At 39.3% G+C, this 21957-nt stretch overlaps 2 protein-coding genes across 4 annotated transcripts in view; both read left to right on the top strand.

Moving 5' to 3' along the window:
- adnp2b (ADNP homeobox 2b) overlaps positions 1-21957 on the top strand; it is a gene marked incomplete in the record, with an annotated part of 705870 nt that overhangs the window by 39567 nt on the left and 644346 nt on the right.
- Positions 6993-21941, top strand: fam83hb (family with sequence similarity 83 member Hb). Of its 3 annotated transcripts, XM_024294446.2 has the most exons (9): positions 6993-7201; positions 11882-12055; positions 12133-12462; positions 16828-16992; positions 17084-17208; positions 17293-17841; positions 17950-20001; positions 20089-20284; positions 20557-21941. In XM_024294446.2, exons 2-9 carry the CDS (start codon positions 11933-11935, stop codon positions 20575-20577), a joined length of 3561 nt encoding a protein of 1186 aa, XP_024150214.1. In that variant the 5' UTR covers positions 6993-7201; positions 11882-11932; the 3' UTR covers positions 20578-21941. The 3 variants fall into 3 exon arrangements, with proteins under 3 accessions (XP_024150214.1, XP_024150205.1, XP_036070098.1); XM_024294437.2 differs by having other exon boundaries at positions 6994-7201; positions 17950-20284; XM_036214205.1 differs by lacking the exon at positions 6993-7201 and having other exon boundaries at positions 11472-12055; positions 17950-20284.

The following is a 21957-nucleotide window of genomic DNA, read 5'->3' as shown; positions in this document are numbered from 1 at the left end:
AACATTTTAGCATGTTATTTGTGTTTAGTCAAGCTGAACAAAAATGTTAGCAGGATTCTCTACAAGTGAAGTTGCAGAATTTTTGAGTTTTTATTCAAATTATATCTTTAAATGACCCCTTTTCATTAGCTGGGTCTCTTTTCTGCAAAAACCCCAAATAAATATTGCACTTTAGAAGCACAAAAAGCACAAGAAGAGAGTTAAATGCAGAATCAATCAAGAGAACCATTTAAGTAAATACATATATTTTACAAAAATAGTATTTTGTTTAAGGATATTACAATGATCATATTGAAAACACACCATGTTTTTAATACAGTCTTTTTAAATAAAAACTTTAGTGATAATATTTTTAGCTCCAAGCACTTTCCTCCTGCATCAAACTTTTCTTTTATATTGAAGTTATATGCTTAATTTTACATTTCCAACAGAAACCTTATAGTGTCTGCCCAGAAGAGGGCAGGACAGGACAAAGTTTGTGAGCCTGCTAACAGATGTGCTCACCATTAGAGACACTTCCATCCATCCATCCATCTTCTTGACCGCTGCTTCCCTTTCGGGGTCGCGGGGGTGCCGGAGCCTATCCCGGCTACTGAAGGGCGAAGGCGGGGTACACCCTGGACAGGTCGCCAGTCTGTCGCAGGGCCGCAATCACACACACATTCACTCTCACATTCATACCTAGGGGCAATTCAGAGTCACCAATTAACCTATGAAGCATGTTTTTGGACGGTGGGAGGAAGCCGGAGTCCCCGGTGAAAACCCACGCATGCACGGGGAGAACATGCAAACTCCACACAGAAAGGTCCCAGCCGGGATTCGAACCGGGGCCTTCTCACTGTGAGGCGAGAGCGCTAACCACTTGCGCCACCGTGCAGCCCATTAGAGACACTTGTCAGACTAAAGTGTTAGCAAAAAAATGGACATGGTGCCAACTTCCAAACGCAATACAAAAACATGAGAAATTTGAGCAATCGAAAAGGAGAAAAAAAAAAAAACAATGTATTGAGAAAGCCTTTCTAAAGTTCAAGCCTTTGGGTGTCTCCTTAAGGCACATTTTGGGTGAAAAAAAAAACGTTCACTTTGAGTCACTGTTATCAACTACAAAAGCTAGAGTTATAAAAGCGAAAAAAGATTTTATATAAAATAAAAATTGAGCAAAAACTGCTAAAATAAATAAATAAATAAAATTCAAATTTTTAATGAGTTAATGAAAGAGTTGAAGTCCCTGATTTAAAAAAAAACAATTTTCACTCAAGCTTTTGTTTTCCAAAGTATTAATGGTATTTATGTTGCAGCTGTCAATTATAATTCATGTGAGAAGATTCATAGTTTCGCTTGCCTTTCATAGCACAGATTTTCCTGTAAAACGTGTCTCGAGCTTTTATTAGTCTTTATCAGCCTGAGTTTCAATAGGTTCTTCATTTCTGTGCAGCATTTTTATAGCTTTATCAGTGCATGGTAGCTGCTCCATTGTTTTAACTTGACGTCTACATCTCTTTGAAAGAGTGTTTGTCGTCAAAACAGCAAGCTTTGTGTTTTGATAGAGACTTGGAAAATTTGTATTGTGTTTCAATAAAATTTAAAGGAGTTTCTTGTACAAAAACAGCTGTAGGATTTTGTACTAAGCAGGTATGGTATTCCCCTGAGCTTTGCTATGGCTGTAAAAGTGTAAAGCAGATATGAGATGATCCTTGGGATCTTTAAAAACAGCATGCTTATCTTAAAAAAAAAAATCTAGATCCAAAGGTAAAGGCAATGATCTCACTAAGGGCTCATTTGTATGGGCGATATATTGTCTGGCCTAACAGCTGCTTAAATGCCAACTAGAGTCCTATGATTTTGAAATAGTCCAAAACATCCCCCTTATAACCCAGTACAGTCTGCGCAATAAGTGGCTTCACCGTAACGTCAGGCCAGGTTGAAGTCATGCGCGCCATGCGCTCTATAATCATCTGTTCCCTCATGACAGCAGTAATGATAGCATCAGAGACTACACCTGTTCGAGGAACACAACAGCAGCAAGTCCTTTTCCTCCTTCTCTCAAACACATACCAGGGATTCCTGCTACAGGTTAAAAAAAAAAAATCTCCACCAAGTTCTTTTTACTGAGCAGGCGTTTGGTTAAAACAGCAATGCATTCACATCAACATGTAAACACATGCCTATGGATGGTCCGGGTCACCATACTAAACTCATTTAGAAGCACTTGACAGTGATTATTTTGGTGTTGTGTTCGTTAACAGCTGTCGTAGATCACAGACAGTTTGGATATGTGAAGATCTCCTAGGTGACAGTAAGTTTGTTATGATCTCTCAGCTAGGAACACTTTTCCATAAGAAACCTATAGATTTATATGCTTTTTAATTAAAAAAATAGGGGTCTCTTCCAGCTTTTTATACAATTCTCTACAACAAGTGTTTAAGGGGGTCAGCAGTGTGGACTTACTTTCCTGCTGCCAGTGTGGTGTAAAGATGACCTGAAAGCTTCAGGCTGCAAAGAGTCACCTTATACTCAGGTGTGACATTACAGCGTGAGAAAAGCATGCTGGGAGAGCTCACAGAGCCACAAAGATGCAGAGCAGAGACAAGACAAAGTCATGCAAAGTCACCTCTTTGTGCTGCTGCCTCATGCAATTTTCCATTGAGCCTAAAACGTGGGGTCAAACTGTAGGTGCTGTATGACAGCTTTAAGCTACAAAGGGAAACAATGCTTTTCTGTACTTCTTTCCACTTTCTGATGGAAAACACGCTCCTCCAGCCTCTAAAAACATTCGCTGTCTTCACAGACACAAGAACAATGCAGCAGCTCAACTCCTATGACAACTATTTTCAGATTTTTTTCTCAAAGCAAACATGCATCAAAGGAACAGTGCATTAATCAAGCTTTACTTCTCTGTTTTATGGAAATTAGATTATAGTTTGGGTGCAAACAAGTTAAAACTGTAACAATAATTTAGTCCCAATACTACATAATATTGTGAGTGCATTTATGGAAAAAAAGCCAATCTGTCATATTTGGAAATAATTTAGCTGCAAATGACATAATAGCAGTAAAGGAGGCATCTTCTGTCTTGTCTTGGCTGTGGACCTCGTCCCCACCTGTCCCCCAGTCCTATCTGAATGAACTCTATTCAAATACGCAGTTGTAGAGTTAGATAAGCTAATTCTTCTTTAATAGTCCTGGTATATCGCCTGTCTGCCCGAGGAGAGGATCTCTCCTTCATGTGGGCATCTCTGAGGTTTGTTCTTTTTTTCTGAATCAGGTTTCTTTTAGGAGTTTTTCCTTAACAGGAGGGAGGGGCTAAGGCCACGGTTAACCATTTCAATTTAGTTGTTTAGTTTAGGGATTCGCTTTTGTTTATATTTTATGACTGATCTTCTGCATCTGTAAAATTACTGGCATGAAACCCAATGAGGCAATTTATTTTGTGATATTGGGCTACATAAGCAAATTTGAACTGAATTCAATCTTAACATCCTCTCTGAAGAAAGAACAAAGAACAAAGAGATGATGGGAAATGAGTACAGGCTTACTCCAGAGTCCAGAGTCACATCACTGTGACACATTTCTTAATAGAGATATTTATAAATGAATAAAACATGGAAAAAATAAAATCTGACTCCACTGCTTACAAGAACGGTATCAATAAAGCTTCCTTGAATTCAAGCAGTTGATTCATGGCAGACTCCTTGGCCGGGTGTGCTCAGATGCATGCCAGGATTTCTCTTCTGCCTAGACTTGCGTACCTGTTAACAAGCTGCCAGGTGACTCAGAGAGGGAGGGGAGCAGGAAGAAAAAGGCAGTGGGAGGGTGGGTGTGAGAGAGAGAGAGAGGGCAAAAAAAAGAGAGATAGTGAGGTAGGAAAGGAGATGAAGGAGACGGGCGTGGTGAGATGCCTTGAGCACATTCCTTGACCGCACCCTGCGTTTCGGTGAATTTCTACCTGCTAATGTTTGTTATCAGAGCACGTTCATGAAAGCAGACACTTGCCGGACCTTGAGCAAGGCTTTGTTTTCCAACGCTTCATATGCTACAGTCAAGGCTGTGAGCAAACACTCACCCTAATAAGCATTGTATGACTGTCATGGTAAACGTTCATAAATACAATCTGTGTGTGAGTAGCAGATAAAGATCTGGATGTTCAGGCCCGCAGTCACCCTGAAGGCACACCCTTGAGGGCAGGACTGAACGTACAGCTGTAAAGTGTGCTATCACCGGCTTAACAAGGTGTGTCTGTGTTGTAAACTGATTCAAAGGATTGGACACCAGTGTACAAGTACTGAGTTTTACCAGTATTCGTCTTTTTTAGGAAGTGAGCATTTGACTAAAGGCTCTATCACATGATAATTATATTCAAAATTAACCTCTACATGTATGCTTTACATGCAGCGACTTGCATCGCTTTTGGCAAAAAATGTGTCTTCAAAGTCATTTATGATGGGAACAGACCAAAAGTTTGAGTTTGGAAGAGTTTTAAAGGTCATTCACACAGAAAAGTGTTTTGGAATAAGTGGAAAAAAACTGCAGTGGATCTGTTCAAAGATTGAGTCGATCAGGAGCACTGTCTTTAATGAAAGTGGGATTTCAACATTACAGAACAAAAACACAATTAAAAAAGATTGAAAGAAACCTAAAAAAATCTAGGGATGCCTTATTTTACTGATGCAATCCTTTAGAAAACTTATGAAAACACAGAGCAATTTTGCTTTGAGTTGATGAACATTTCCTAAAACTTTGTTGTTACCTAACAAGCCATATTTGCCAATAGATGTATGTATCTTTAAACATGTCATAATTTATTGTGACATATTCTCACATAATAACATTTTCTTGCAAAAAAAATGTATATATTTCTTTAAATCCCATGGGAAATGTGATAATTAAGATCATCATTTCCTAGATGACAGTTCTCTTCAAAGTTTTTATTATTTATTTCTTAGTCTCTGTGCATTTACTATTCCTTGTCATGCACTTTGCACTCATGCTCTTTCCCTTTTCTAGTGACCTATGCGGCAGAATTTGCATGCTGCAAAACTCCTGAAGATAGCCTTGCAGGCCTACCTCTGTGTCAGCTGATGAAACACCAACTAATTATACCAGGATGCTGCTGTGTTCGTTTTTCCTGTTTTGCTTGGCTGCAACCCTTAGGAGATGAAGAAAAGTTGATGAATCGGAATTTAAGTTGGTGCTAAAAAGTAAAGATACAAATATATGCTTAAAAAGGATTAGAAAAATAAAATTCATTAGATAACAGTTTTTGGTTTGCAAAGTTTGAAACTGGTGGTGGTTAGCACTGGGTTGTTTCTTAGTGGGGTTTGCATGTTCTCCCTGTGCATGCATGGGTTTTCTACATCTTCCTCCAACAGAAAACATGTTTTATAGGTCAATTAGATATAAGTGTGTGGTTGTCTGTCTCTGGGTGACCCTAAATTGGACTGGTGAACTGTTCAAGGTGTGTCCCACCTTCACTCTCCATGACCATGAACAGGAAGTCACAGGTATGACGATGAAAGTTCAAAATTAAACACTCAATAGAGAGCGGCACAGTAAATACCAAACTTTAAAATATCAAACTACATTAGAAAACATATTCATTGATACTTTTGTTTATAACAGCCCAAATAAAGTAGAATGAATTCTGAACATTTGTCAACTATAAACGCTATTAATTACTGCTGTAGCTAAGCGTAGAGGTGGGAAGTAATGACCTGCATTTACTGAATTACTTGAGGGACTTTTGTAAAATTGTATCTCAAATAGTGGTTTGACTTTGTTTTTAGTTTTCTCATTCCGAGGTTGCCCTATTAAATTGGTTAAATGATTAGCTTGTGAGAAAATATGAACATGGTCTAACAATGCCATTTTGAGGCAAAATTTAAAGACTTGTGTAGTTTCTAGAACCGTTTGTGCAGAAATTCGCCTCTTAGCTGTAGGTGGAACTGTTGGTGCAGAAGTAAGCCTCTGCTGATTTCCCATCATTCCTCTTTTCACATTCTCTCCTGCTAGCTTCCAGCTCCTCACAACCCCAAGCTAACATTAGTGGTGCAACAAAAATGGCAAACAATACGTGTTTTAAGCACGTCGTCAGCATTATTTCGTATGATAAAGGACCAAAATAAAACAATTTACAATTAAAACGGCATTAGTGAGTATTTCTTTATTTAAATTGTGATGGATCAAAAGAATATTAAAACTTGTGGTTTCAAATGGGCCAAAGTCAATCTTCTCCGCTCCATTTCTAAATCCTTCACTTCCAGACAAACAGATCCATCAACATCTTTATTTTCCTCTTCTAAGTTGCCATCTGGGTCTAAACTGTACTGCTGGGTAGCTCCAATATTGCTCATGGGTTTTTATTTTTTTGCTATGCTAATTTTAGATGGACTTGTGAGGTAATTTTTCTCTGGCTGGAGAGAGTTCAATCAAAGAAATGCTGAAATGTAATGAAAAGTCCCACCCTCAAGTGAGGCAAATTCCTAATGACCTCCTGCCGATCTGCAGAAAATACATATTAAAAAAAGACAAAAGATTTTTAGATTTTGGCTAAAAACTGCATAATCATAATTAAAAGACCACTGGGAATAATTTTACAATAGAATATATATATATATATATATATATATATATATATAGTTGGAGTGGAACTTTAAAGAAACTTGTATTAATATATGTATAATATTTGTGTGTGTGCCTGAATTCATACTTTTTATTCTACAAATCCAAACATAAAAGTTTTTCACTATTTATTTACTTTTACTTTGAAATTATGCTTTCTATTTCCGCTCCAGTATTCTTAAGATACAACTTTTTAAAACATAAATACAGGTGTTAAAAGGGGTAAGGAGAGTAACTTTTGAAAAACTCCACACAGAAAAAAGCACCAATAAAGTTCTGCACCTCGGCTAACGGCTGTGGGCGGAGCCTCGGTGGAAGAGCCCTGCCCATCAGGGGTCGCTCCGCTCCTTCCTCCTTCACCTCACAAACCGGAGGAGAAGAGTCTACGGCGGAGGCCCCGGAGGACCGAACGCCGCCGAGGGGAGCGCTCAGGCCGGGCAGTGGAGGGCATACGCGTCGGGGAGGGGGGGGGTTGGGTGGAGCTCCTGTCCCGTTTGAGGAATGTGACACACGGACGAGATCTGCATTCAAGTCGGCTGTTTATTCCCCCACACAGGAGAGCGATACTCTGCGGGTGCAAAAGGTAAAACCTGGGAACAGGCTGTGCTGCAAAGTGGATTTTTAAGATGCAAAGTGACAAAATAAGTGTTTATTTTATCCTTCTATTTCGTTCCTGCTCACTATCATACTTCAGTTTCCCATGAAACTTTTTACATCTTTTTTTCTCTTGAGTGAAAGTGGGATAGCAGGTTTCCTCTGAGGATTAAGTCATGCAGGTAGCTGATGTGCACTGCAAAAACCTTGTTATTACAGTCTGCACACAAAGACACTGTTTACTGCCAACAAACAAGCTGTGCTGCCCTTTTACAGCCCACTGAATCCAAAAGAGGAAAAAACAAAACAGTTATTTAAGGAAATAACTGAAGAGGACAAGAAGATCAAATCTAATGAGACTTCTGTGACCACTCAGGCATTCCAAGAGACTTTGCATCAGACTAAAGGACATGTGGTGTCCTAAAAAAGTGGCAGTGATGGTAATTTGATTGAACTCAAATTACAGTTCTTTTTACAGCTTTTATGGTTGATTCACTCAGTGAGTCACTGTTGGAAAACTCCAAACACGTGGTTGTTATTTGAAGGAGAACTTGAAGTACAAGCTACTTTGTGGTCAATCTGTGTGCGCTTCTTGAATTAACATCGGAAGCCGCTACATCCCATTGTTACGCCTGCTTGGATTGCATTTGTTCTGAAATGTCTCGCAGAAGTGTATTATGAGAGAACCTTTTGAGAAAGTGAAGCAGAAAGAACAAAGATATTTTTGTGGTTTCATTGCAGAGTTTTTCCACTCGACTGGCCCACAGGCCTGGAGGCTTTTTGGAACAGCCCACAGGGAGCTTAGTAGACCTGTTTTTCGAGCTGCAGATGAGCAGTCGGCGTCAAAAATGCATGCATCTGACTCTCAGCTGTCTATCATCTTGTTAGTGTACTGTACCGAGTTGTGATAATGTATGGAGAGAGGAGTTGAGCTTGTGTGGACAATGTTCTGAGAAGGACCATCAGGAGATTACTGACTCATCGCTCCAAACCAGTTTTCAGGTATTCTGCTCTGTTCTGTTCACACCAAGCTATCCCACAGAAAAAAAAGGAATTGTGGATCAATGATGCTGTTTGCTTAGTGAGGTGTGTTCGGATGTGTGTGAGTGTGATGTACACTTTTGATTGCTTGTGTCTTCTCAAGGTTATTGTAAAGATCTTGGCCGATGCAGTTTGCAGAGCTGCGTTGTCTCCCGTTCGTGCAGAAATGTCAGGGTCTGAATGGAGGGTTTGATTCTGTTGCTGCCCACCTGAGTCAGTTTAGGATTTCACTCCTGGCGTGCTTATATTCCATTTAGGGCAGCCTTGTCCTTGCGCAGTAAACTTTACTATAAAAAAGTGGGCTGAGGTGCCAGTTATTGTGTGTGACTTTGAATTCGCTCAGCAGTTGCTATAACAACAAAGCAGTCGAATTGTTTTGATATCCTAGCTAACAGCCAGGTGAGGGGAGGAGCCTTTGTTATGTTGCTTTTATATGGGAACCATGCAATGAGTCAGAGGTAAAGAGCTCTGTTCCTTGTGACTAATTTTAAATCATTCTACCAGAAAACTTTCAATGCAGAGTTCACCTTTGATGTTATGGATTTAAAACATTAGATCTGGTATCATCAACATAAAATAAAGTTTAAAAAATTGATGACAATTTCTTTTTTTATTCTTTTGATTTGGCTCTTTTTGTGTTTCAAATGCTCGACAGGGTACGATGTAATGATGAAGTTTGGAGTAAAAATATATATATTTTTAATTCAACATAAGACGTTTGGTTGCAGACCTCAATAAGATGGTCCTTGATTTGAATTCATCATTGGAATCTTCTTTGAAAACATTGGAAAAGATGTGGAAACTAAAAGCCTGTACCCTGTTTTGGACAAGATTCAAAAGAAACAACTTCTCTTTCATTACTTTGACTGAGATACCTGGTAGTTTGGTATCATCTCTGCCATCTGAACTCATCTGAATTTGCTCTTTTTAATGAATTCAAGATGTGTGTAAAAGTCTCTTCTAAATGTACATTCTCTCATTTTGGGGAAAGAGTCATACCTTAGCCCAACCCTTTCATATTTTCAGTGGTTTCCAACAAACCTCAAGTGAAACTCAAAGCTGCTATTAGTAAACTACCTCTGAGGGTCTGACTTGTGCAGTCCAAATTGTAAAATTATTGTAGCTGATAGTTTATAGGTTTACTCATAAGTAACATGGTGGTTTTTTAAGCATGTATAACGTATTCTTTAAGTTCAGTTGACCCTCTGACTCTGGAAGTATTTTGGTTAGAGCCAAGCCACAACTGCCCAGAATGTGGTTTACAATGGAAAGAGCCTTTGCACCAATTAAACTAGTCGAGCTGACTTGTTTCATAAGCTGTAAAACTTGCTCTGCTGGTCACTACTGTTCTGAATAGCCAGTAACCAGGTTCTTCCATAAGAACTGATTCTCCAGAATTATATTGCTTTGTATCAACGGCAATACTGAAGGTTCATGAAGATCTCACAAAACTCCCCCTTAAGTTGAATATCTAACTTCCTACTTTCTGACTTTTTAAGTTGAATAATTAGCGTTCTACTTTTTCCCCCTTCGTGATAGTTGTCTTGCTCTACATTCTTGAATGTTTGTCTGAGGTTTATGCAGTAAGACAAGCACAGACAGGTGCACCGCTCTGAGTTTGTGGCTGCATGTCCTCAGGTGTGTTCTAGACTGCAGCATCAGCAAAGTTTGGCTTACAACAGATGTAAAAACCCTCTAAGTAATGAGCAGAACTAAAACAGACATAATCTGTTAGGCTTTGAGTTTTTGGAATGAAATAAAGGCTGGCCTTCTATAGTTCAAAGACTGCAGGAAACAGGATGTCAGCCATTTTCCTGCAGATGAATCACCACATGGCAGCAAGTCTCTCCTCAAGTCCCGCCTGGCCATGATGACTCAGAGGACCACTGACTAAAAAAAAATGGACTTTTCCATTGGATTGTGGCTTAGGACTTCGCTCTCTTTGCCTCCATCAACCTCCACTGTTCCTAAAAGTTTACCCAGAACACACCACACTTTTACAACGCCAACACAGCCTGGCAGCAGCTTCAACACATGAACACACCCTGAACATTTAGTAATATTGTCATAGACTTTCAGTAAAAGGCTAAATATTTCCATGGCAGTTAATTTTTGCGTTGACATTTCCTCCTATGATCACACGCTTCTCTGTTTAAGGAATCTAGAGCGGCACATCTCCTCTGATCGCTAACAACCAATATGACAAGTCTATTGGTTGGAAGCTCCAAATCTCCTCAGTATGACGTTTCTAGTAATTAATCAGCCGAATTTCTGAAAAACAAACTTTTGGTCATTTAAAAGCTAAAACTTGAAGAAGGAAGAAACTACACATTAAAAGTTGCCTTTTTTGTTGACTATGGTGAGAGTTTGCCTTATTTCTGTAGAAAAAACATTCTTTTTCCACATGTAAACTGAAGTGTAAGTTTCTTGCTTCTTTACTAGAATAACCTAATTGTTGTTCTCTTTGAAAACACTTTGTTCGCAGTGACAGACTTGACACATGGTTTTTCCCAACTAGGTCTGTGCAGCAATGATAATCACGATGCACCGGCACAAGTTTATAAGTTGTGAAAAATGTGAAACATTAAGTTTCTGGATTTTGTCAGATATTTCTCCCAGGTTTTTCAAACTTTTCGGGTTTCAACTTTTTGCCAGTGTTCTTTTCAATCCTTAATTTTTAACCCTTTTCTTTTACAAGCTTTTCCATTTTTTTTTTACATTCGATTGGTGCAGTTAGCAAAAAAGTAAATGTTTTTTTTCTTCTGCATTTTTCTTTTTTTGTGTGTTAAATATTCACAAAATTGATCAAAACAATAAAAGAAAAAAATCTGCTAACAGGTAAATTGACGTAATTTGGAAAATAATATGGATTAATTTACATTAGCCTATTTTACACATTGTCTCCGTCAATGATTTTTCACTATATGATGTGTTATTTCTTGAAACACGACTAATAATGACAATAAAATTATTTAATTAAAATGTATTTATCTATTGGATTTTTGGTGAATTGATTCTTAAAGGTGCATTGCATCTTTGTTACTACACATTTACAACAGGCAGGTTGTGATTAGTGGGGCTTTGATATAAAAATGTATTTGTTCTGAGATTCTCTGAACTGCTTCTCAAGAACAACAACATTTGTGTGCATGTAGAGAAAAGCATTTGCAGCTTCTTCAGAACACACCGGCACAATTTAAAAACTTTGTGTGTAGAAAAAGCTGAACTGGAGGGGCATTTTTGGCACTATCTTCATGGTTATTGTCATAAATCTGTTATATTCTTTGACAAATAAGAGTTTCTGAATCCTAACTTCCGGTAAAATTCCTTCAGTCTTGTTAACATCTGCTAGATCATAGTTGAGATATTATAAACAACGTAAGTGGTTTGTGGTTATTGTGTTGTATCAGACAATAGCAGGGGGTGGGATTTTTGGGTGAATTGTTGGCATTGTTTGTCGCAGACAAGGTGAGGTGTGTTATTACAGTAGCTGGACTAACAAAAGCGAAATGAGTTCAACAAAGGAAAAAGCCTGCTGTGTGTACCATGAAGCATTTAAAGTTACTGCTCCAGACGTGCTGAGCTGACGCTGATGGTGGTCTTTTCTTGTCTTTTGTTTTCTTCACAGGGTCAACTTTTTCTAAATTCTGAACCTTGACTGTAGTCACATTCTGCAACAATGCCACATCGGTCCCAAAGTTCATCCATTGGGGATAATCCTCTGGACCCAAACTATCTGCCCCCGCACTACAGGGAGGACTATCGTCTAGCCATTGATGCTCTGATAGAAAAAGACGTTCAGGTATGTATGATCCTCCCCCACATTGCTGGATCTGCATTTTTTTTCTTAAAATATATATTTTTTATTTTTGACTCCAGGGCTACTATGAATTCCTCAATGCAGCTGAAGTGGTGGGTTTCCTGGCTCAGCCAGAAATCGAGTACATCAGATCCACCCTCCAGGTGCCCGCCCAGACCTCAGGTGTTCCAGAGTTGATGTATCGCGAGACGTGTCAGGATGAAGGCTCTTCAGACACTTACTGGCCCATGCAGTCTGACCTGGCAGCGCCGGGGCTGGACCTAGGCTGGCCGATACCTCAGCAGAGTTTCGTTGGACCCACAGAGGTCACGACTCTGGTCAACCCATCGGATCCTGACATGCCGAGCATCAAGGAGCAAGTCCGGAGGCTGATCAAGAATGCGCGCCAGGTAAACACTCTTTATATCATTTACATGTAGCACACACACTGGCTTTGCTTCTAAAAAAATAAAAAAAAGAAAAGAAAAAAAGAAATGAGATCCTAAAATTCTAAATAAAACTCAGAAGGCCACAATTTGATCCAAATCAAAAATGATTAAATAAAATTGATTTACTTGTCAAACCAACTTTGTTTAGTAACACAAAAACGGGTTACTTTCAAATAAAACCTTTCTTAAACTGAACAAAAACATGAAATTATCTAGATTTTATGTTCAAAATGAACAAAATATGCATTTTTTTTGCTGGAAAACAGAAAGAATTGCATTCAAAGGAAGTTAACTCATGGATTTGTGTATTTTAAATTGCCTTTTGTTCATGAACATCAACCTAGCTGTGATTAATTGACTTTAAGTCCAGACCTAACATAGAGACAGATTTAGTGAAATGCAACTTACTAAGCGTAGTCCAATTTTTATAAACAGAATATGCCTCACTTGTATTATTTTGGACTAACATGATTATCAAAGTGGCTTTAGAAGTGAATAATGCAGATTAGAATCAAATCTTTGTTTCTTTTGCTAAAGGCAGTACGTGTGACTGGCACTTTTCTCACAAAACAGTTTTCACATGAGAAAGACATTATGAAAACAAGTTGGATGCACGCTTTTATTAGGAAAATTATAGAACTTACTAAAAAAACAAACAATTAACCGGTTTGCTTATTCCACAGAAAGTGGTTTTCCATGGAATTCCAGATTTGCATACTACATCATTTAGAGTATGAGGGCCTGGGATTTAGTAATACTACTTTCTTTTCCTTTGTTTGACACCTGGGTGGTTCTAATGCTTTACATTTAAATGTTTTTTTTTAAGTTTAGTCTTATTATTATTGAGGGGGGTCTGTAATTCTTTATAATTTGGTTGTAAAATGTCTTTTTAATTCATGAATTTACTGTTTTACTAAAATTTTAAAAAAGTTCTAAAAGATTTTACCTTATAAAAGGCCTTGGATTGCATTTTAATAGGAATACATTTTATTTTTTTAATCGTTAGTGCATGTTTAATTATTAAAGACAAACACTTTGCACCTTGAAGTGGTAAGACTTGCAGAAAAAAAATCACTAGTTTTTCAAACTTCTGCAAACCAACCCACCCCCCCTTGGATTGCTGTTTCTACTATTTTCTTGAAATGAAAAAGAATAAATATACAAGCGTGTCTGTTGAGCTGTTTCTGTAGTAGTGAAAGGATGTTTTTAGTAAGGAAGAGTGACAGGCTGTGGGTGAAACGCCAAAGGAGGAAGTGAGGAAATGAGCAAGCTGAAAGTGCTACATGCATAATTTTCAGATGGCCATATTATATAAAAGACATAATACAATATACAATAAATTGGATCTCAAGTTGGAAAATATGAAAATAAAAAAGGAAGTCATTTTCATTTTCACCCAGCTCTGCATCTCCTCCAAATCTGGCTCCACTTTTCCACCTTCTTCTCTTTCCAATAATCTTCTTTAAGTCAAATCCTGGTTCACCGCAAACTTCTTTAAATTAAATTGCAATAAGACTGAACTTCTCATTGTTGGCTCTAAATCCACCCTTAGTAAACTCTGTAAATGTTATCTCTTTCAACAACTCCTCCATATTTCCCTCCCCTCAGGTTAAGATTCTGGGTATCATCCCTGACAGCACTCTCTCCTTCTCTGCCCAAATCAATAACATCACCCGCTCCGCTTACTTCCAACATTCGTCGTCTCCACTCCTCTCTCACTCCACAGCTGTCCTAGTCCACAGTCTTATCACCTTCCGTTTCAACTACTGTAACTCCCTTCTTTCTGGACTTCCTCAAAAACCTTCCGTAAGCTTCAACTGGTTCAAAACTCAGCTGCTCGAATAATAACACAAACCCACCATATTACACCTGTCTTACAGCAGCTTCGTTGGTTCACTTCACCTCACCGGATCACTTAAAGCTCTCCACATCCTCGCCCCTCTGTATCTTTCAGAGCTCCCGACTGTTGCTACTCCCACTCGTTCCCTCAGATCTTCTTCCTCTCTTCGACTGGTTGATTTCCATGGGGGGCAGAGCATTCAGTAAATCTGGAACTTCCTCCCCTCTGATCTACAAAATATAGAATCACTTTCTCACTTCTCCAAACATCTTAAAACTTACCCTTTTCACTGTGCATTCAGTATATGACATTTTAACTGTTTTAACTCTTGACTTATTGTTGTATTTTTATGTTTTTGTTTATGTACTGTAAGGCAACCTTGAGGGTCAAGAAAGGAGCTGTATAAAATAACTGTATTATTATTATTGAGTTTGTTTGCTTTTTGCCTGCCAAAGGTGATGCCAGTACCATTCCCCTTCAGACAAACTGCTGTGAGCTAAAATAAAAAAATACAATTAATACAAGTCTAGATGCCAAACCCTGTCAAACAGCAGTCAAACCAGTTACTGAGCCATGGTTTTTTTTGTCTTCTGTTCCTAGCTTTCTATTTGCAGTTTAGGTGTCTGTGCTTTTCAGTTGGTTTGCCTTGAAGCAAACGTTGCTGTATGCAAATACGCGCCCGACGATGTCAAAATGAAGCTTTTGACACCAGAACCTGAACTTTTTTTATTGTCACTGTATGCACAATACAATTATGATAATCTCCAGGTGTTTAAACTAATATAACAAAGTTAAGGTTAGAAACTGAAATACATTTCAAATTTTAAAATGTAAAAAATCTAAAATATATTTAGTCAAAAATATATACTTTCGGTGGCACTGAAAGTTAATAAGAGACAGTGCTGGTCAAAGAATGATGTAGTATTGAATTGTGTATAAAAACATGAGTTGTCACTTTGTTACTAAATATTAATATTAAGAATATGAAGTAGGTTCTTGAACACGCGTTTAGCTTATGGTGTTCACATTAAACATGCAGGGAAGGGCTTCTTGTTCTTTTTCTGCTGTTTACTAGCGCATGTTCACCACCTACAACTGGAAGAGGTTTGGTGTGCCAAAGCGATGCAAATCTCACAAACCTTGCTCCAGGCTTTTTTATTCACAGCTATATTCTGATATAAGACTTGCTGTCATATAATTCCTGCCGGGGACAAATCGCAATTACTCATTTCTCCTCCATGATTAGTTTTCAAATGGTTGGCCCTCCAGTGTTTTGAGGACACCATCCATATGTCACCGCCAAATTTGAGTCCCTGGTTGGTTTAAGTCCAACTGGTTTAACTGGCAACACGTGTTTTGTATGTAGAGCCTGAAAATGGTCATAGAAACTTGCGAAGCAATCCGTGAACACGAGAGCTTTCACACAGACTTTTTATTGGAAGTAGTTGCTTAAAGGGCGGTGTGAACGTAGCTCGAGTAATTTTAAATCTAATTTAACACACAATTTTGAGGGATAATTTACTTTAAAAAAATGAATAAATTAAATAAAATAAATAACACCAATCTTCAATCTTTTAGGGCACTATCTATTCATTAACACACTTTCTTGTACTTATTTCTAGAAAAAACAAGTTATTTTGATAGTTTTTAAAGACCCAATACAATGAAAATTGTGTTTTTAACATGTTCTTGTTGCATTTTTCTCATATGTGAGAAAATGTATCAAACAATGTAATATTTTAAAACTACGTTTTTTAGTATTTCTTTATTCAAAATGTGTTTGATCAGATGCAGACAAAAACCCACAGTTTGAGACGCAGCAACTGCCATGGGCAGGCTAAAGTCTCCTTTCTCTTCTACAGTTCTAAATCCTCCACTTCCAGACATATAGATCAATTAACAACTTCCTTTTCCTCGCCTGAGCAGCCATCGGATTCTAAATTGTACAGCTGATAGCGCTGATATTGCTCGCTGTTTTTTTTCTTTTTTCTTCTATGCTAATGTTAGCTTGGGCTTGTGAGAAGCTATTTGCTACAGGGAGAGAGTTTAAACAAAGGAATGCTGGGAAATTAGCGTTGCTAACCTCCACGACAACAGTGCTGTCCACAAATCAGAATCAAATTTCGAATGAGCTCCTGTTGCTCTGCAGAAAATATGTCCTGAAAACAACACAGGCTTTTTGATTTTAGCTAAAAACTGCAAAATTATAATTAGGTTCACTGGGAATGCTTTTACAATAGAAAAAAATATAGTTGGAGTGGGACTTTAAACAAAAAATTTTAAAAATTATATTTTAGAAATAAAATTTTTGTCTTCTCTTTAAATCAGTGGTTATTGGAAAAATCTTTATATTCCAAACCAAATTGGTTTTATGTGAAAATATTAAAAACAAACTCATATTACACTAAATTAATATGGTATTTGTGTAGTGATAGCTAGACCTTGACTATATTTATAAAATTCTTGCATTTGTCTATCTTGTCCAGGTTATTGGCGTGGTGATGGACATTTTTACAGATGTTGACATTTTTGCTGACCTTCTGGAGGCCGCGAGCCGACATGTTCCCGTTTACATCTTGCTGGATCAACAGGAAGCTCATCACTTTGTATCCATGGTCATCAACTGCAAAGTCAACTTGGATGTAATTCATGTGAGTTCCAATCGCATTTTCTGAAGTAGAGTTTGACACTGGTCAAAGTGTTTGCAAATGTAAACTAACTGCTGAAACTTTGATTTTGTAGATGATGCGGGTCAGGACTGTGCCGGGAATAACCTATTACTCCCGTACTGGAAAATCCTTTAAAGGACAGGTGAAAGACCGCTTCATTTTGGCTGACTGCAGGGCTGTATTAAGCGGAAACTACAGGTGAGCCATAGAATAATCATATTTTCCTTTACTGTGATATCTCAGCTATTTGACAGTCTTTTTTTTTGTTGCTTATATTTTTAGCTTCATGTGGTCCTATGAAAAGATCCACCGCTCCATCGCCCACCTCTTCCTCGGGGAGCTTGTCTCAACGTTCGATGAGGAATTTCGAATTCTTTTTGCCCAATCAGAGCCTCTGATCATCGACCCATCCGCTGCAGGTCTCGCTCTCCCTGAATCAAGCAGTTTCCTAACCCCCCAGATCGGTTTGAAAAGGACACAATCTTTGCGTAACCCGGTTGGTTATCGGAGGCAGCCTGAGCTTCCCTTAGCCTTCCCCTACGGCGAGTCGGAACGCAATCCTGCAGGCTCCTTCTTTAGGAATGACCCCTTTCGTCAAACTTACGATCCTGGTGCAGGAATTACAGTTGGGAAATATTCCCAACAGCAGTTTCGAATGCAACAGACTTTCCTGGAGCAGGGAAGGTCTATTGTTTCCAGGCAAATGGAGACGAATGCAAGCTCCTGGAAGAGGCACAGCTACGCTGAAGGAACACAGGAAAACTACTCATCTTCAAGGCAATACATGAAGACCAGGGTCATGAATAATCTGGACGAAACAGATTTTCACAGGTATTACATTTTGATTCAAATTTTAAGTCATCCAAAATAGTTGACTTTACCTATTTTATTTTCTATTTTAGCTACATGAAATTAAAAAATAATGTATTTTTCTCCTAGGGAGCAGATTCAAAGTGGTCAGTTCTACACTGAAGGACCTGGACCTGGATCTGGTCACGGACACTACAACAGACTTCAAGGCTATCCTTCACACCTCCCCATCGACCAGCGCTCAAACTCAAGCTTTCGTTCAGATCAAGAGCCTCCACCTGGAAACTATGGTGACTACTTCTCATCTGAAGATCTACGAGGACCCGAGAACAGCTTCGCTCCTCCATTAGCTGGGAGATACGGCGGAGGCTCCTCCCATAAGAGGCCAACCATGGGTCAGGCATATGCTTGCCTGAGCTCACCCACCAATCCCCACCCACCAGTAAAGAAACCGTTTCACAAACAGTCTGATCAAGAGCATGACCAAGATGAAAGTGCTAAGCATGGCCTCAGGGACTGGAGAATCAACTCTTATTTAAGCACCTATGAAGATGGTGGAGAAGAAGGCTTGATGCAACCAATGGGCTCTGATGCGTTTGATGAGCCCCCACCTTCTCAGCAACCAACTGTGACTGAAAGTTCAGTTCCACACCTCGGAATAAAGGAACCACCACAAGTTCCTACCAAACCCAGACTGGGCATCACAGTTCCACGCTTTGGCAAGCCACAATTACCCGAGAGTAAGAAAGATCCTGCCCCCCTGTCAGCCAAAGACCTGCTTCCCTCACGCAGCACCGTAAAACCCCCTATGTTTGAAAGAACAAACTGGGAGGGACGGAGGGAAAAGGAACCGGAGAGGGGGGGACAAACAGTGACAGATGAAGATATGGAGGTAAAAGAGACTGCAGACACCTTTCTTTCAAGACATGACTCATTCCGTTCCCGAGTCAACCCACTTCTCCAGCGCAGCTCTCGTCTGCGCTCCTCGCTTATATTCGCATCTTCAAAGGGAGAGATTCACAGCAGCAGCCTGGGTCTAAAGCCAGCGTCAGAACAGGATGAGGAGCTGGATTCATTGCGCACTTCCTCCATTGTGGCTCAAATCCTAGAGAAGAGGAGGTCTCTGTCTCGTGAGCCTTATGACTGGCGAAAGAAGGCTGAAGAGAGAGAAAAAGAGAAAGAAAGGGAGAAAGAGGAGAAAATCAAAGAAAAACAGCTAGAAGAAAGTAAGATGCAAACAAAAGAGGAGACCAAAGCAAAAGAAGAACCTCAGAAAACGAGCAAAGAAACAACACAGACTGTTGAGAAACCTAAAGTGACAAGTGACCCCACTATTCAACAACAGTATTCTAAAGATTTTTCTGAGAAGAGAGAAGCTACAAAAAAGGAGACGGACCAGCTGCCAAAAGCCCCTGAGCCTCCTGAAAAAAAGCCAGACTTGTCACATAAACCTCCTCCCACACCTGCGACAGTTCCACAGACACCAACCATAACCGTTACTTCAACAGAATCTGCACCCAAAAAACTGGATATCTCTGCAAAACTGGCAGAGCTCACTCGCAGACCCTCCATAAGCTCGTCAAAACCGCCAATCATCACGGCCAAGCCATTTGTGAGTTCGCTGAAGTCCGCCGAGACCTTGCAATCTCGTAAAGAAGAGAATGTCTCAGAGGGTCAAAAGAAAGACACGCTCAAGTCTATAAAACCTCTTCCTTCACCAAAACTCTTCAAGAAGGACTCATTCCAGTATAAAGACCCGAATCCTCGTCGCATCTCCTCTGGGGAAGAGATTCTGATGAAAGACGCAACAGATGCTGAAAAGAGTGAAATGAAAAAGAGCCGCTCCCATAGTTCTTCAACTCTGCCCCACGAAGACTCTAAAGAAGGACTTCGAAAAGTAATGGGGTCTAACACATCCATCAACACGGTCGGTGAGGGCAAGAGTGAAGGTAAGCCTCTTGACTTTCTGAAGAAGCAGACGCAGAGGTTAAAAGGATTTCTAGGACCCAAAGACAAAGAAAAGAAGTCCTCAGGAGACAACAGGAGCACAAACACAGTCACAGAGGTAAACGAGGATCTCGGCAAAACGAAGACCTCGTCAGATAAAATCACAGGGTCCGCTGTTGCGGAGCACTCGTCCACAAATCATAAAACATCGACTGAAACGTCGGTCTTGTCAAGGTACCAGTCACCTGGAAGCTCACTTTTGTACGGCAGTAACTTGCGAGACGACACAAAAGTCATTTTGGGGCAAATCTCTGCCAACAGCCAGAAGAACCGTCAGGAGCGAGAAGAAATGGGGGCTGGCCTGGATGGAACAGCCTCGGAGAAGGGGATTGAAACACAGAGCCTCGCAAAAAAGAATCGATTTCTGCGTCCGCAGAGCAACAGCAACGAGCGAGAGGGATTGCTGAAGAGGATAGAGAGCTTCAGGAAGGAGAAGAAAGTCTACAGCCGCTTTGAGGTAAATAGCGGTTGTCAGAACTGATGAAAAAGAGTAAACAAAAGTTGTGTTTCATCAAAATAAAAGATCTGTATTAAGTTTTTTTAAGAGTTAAAGATATGTCTAAACAGAAAAATACAACTCAAGTATAACATATTTCCAGGACAGTTTTGTCAAGAACCAACAACTATATATTGGCTAAACAGCATAAATCCAACCTTAAATAAATGAGATGTATGACTGAAGCTTGGATGCTCATGATTTCACTATTGTTTCTTTTGCTCTGTTCACAGATGGGAAATAGCCTGGCATAACCAAAAATGGAGCAGCAACCTTTAACATGGAAACTATGCAGGATGATCAAAAAAACCCACACTGCCCGTATGTGCCAACACCTACTCATCCAAGAGCCTCTGGAGCCCCACACTGTGGCCTTCTCTGGACGTTCTGCAAGAAGTAATAAAAGCTAAAAGGAACTTTTTATAGAAAACATGGAAAACAAATGAAAGTCGTCGACTTGGAAATGTGCCTTTTTTGCCAAGACTTGATCCTACTTTTTACCTTGTATGGTGACTGAGAGGGGAAAACGATTCTGGTGGTACTCCAGTCGCAGGGGCTAATGTTCCAGCAGTGAGAGAAAGCTGGGGCATATTCACTTTACTGCAACGGAGGCTTGGAGGAGACGGGAGGAAAAAGTTGCTGCAGACTTGCACCCGAGAGAATTAAAAACAAACGCATGTCGGTGGAAACTGGCATGTATTCCACCTCAAATGTATAGATCCAACGTAGTGTGTATCTGACACTGTGTGCCTTTTGATCTGAAACCAAAAATGTTCTGCCTGTTTTATTGTGCCAAGGGTTCATGGAGAGTATTACAGAACGAAAAGAAGAGTGTACACTGAATAGAAGAGCAAGCTACAGAGTAAATAAAAGGTTAAACATTAATAAGAGCTCATCAAACATGTGGTTATGCTTGCACCAGCACAATAGAATTTTGATTTAAAAAAAATATAAAACATTGCTGAACTTTAGCCTCTCAAGAGTACCTTTTAATCAAGGCGTGGAGCCACATCTCAGGGCTGAAGATAACTCGTTCAAGGAGAGGACTGAAAGATATTCCTGTGATCAGGAATTAAGTAAATACAGATGAATCATGTAAAAAAAACAAAAGAAGTTTTCTTTTTTTAAAGGTGTAAATAAAATGTAAACTATCTACAGATGCTCGGGGTATTTGTAAAAATAGATCCAGGTTTAAATTGATCCACAACGTGTTGCATAACTTGTGAGGCCTACGCCCTAGGCAGAACGCCTTTGTTGGTGGCGACAGACTATTATGCCTAAGACTTAGTCATATGCTTGAATACTTACTGTTGCAAAAAACAAACAAAAAAAATAATTTTTTCCCATAGAGCTATGAAGAACACTAAAAGTTTACATAGAAAGGTGGTTGATAGTTTTCTTCCCAAATAAAAACCTCCTGTATTCCTCATAAAGAGTATATTTATGGAGACAAAGTGCTGCATACTGTACACGAAGAACACATTAAGATGAGATTGAGTGATTAGGAAACACTGTAAAGGGCTTGCTCATGTTTTCCTTCACTTGATAAGATCATGACCAAGCATGATGTGTTACTTCTGTAAAATTGGGCTGTTGGGGATAAATCAGTTGCACAAGACCTTGTTTTTGGTTGT

This window comes from Oryzias melastigma, linkage group LG11, assembly GCF_002922805.2.
Source record: "Oryzias melastigma strain HK-1 linkage group LG11, ASM292280v2, whole genome shotgun sequence".
Taxonomy (NCBI): Eukaryota; Metazoa; Chordata; class Actinopteri; order Beloniformes; family Adrianichthyidae; genus Oryzias; species Oryzias melastigma.
Note: the sequence above shows the minus strand (reverse complement) of the source record. Positions and strands in the feature narration are given on the sequence as shown.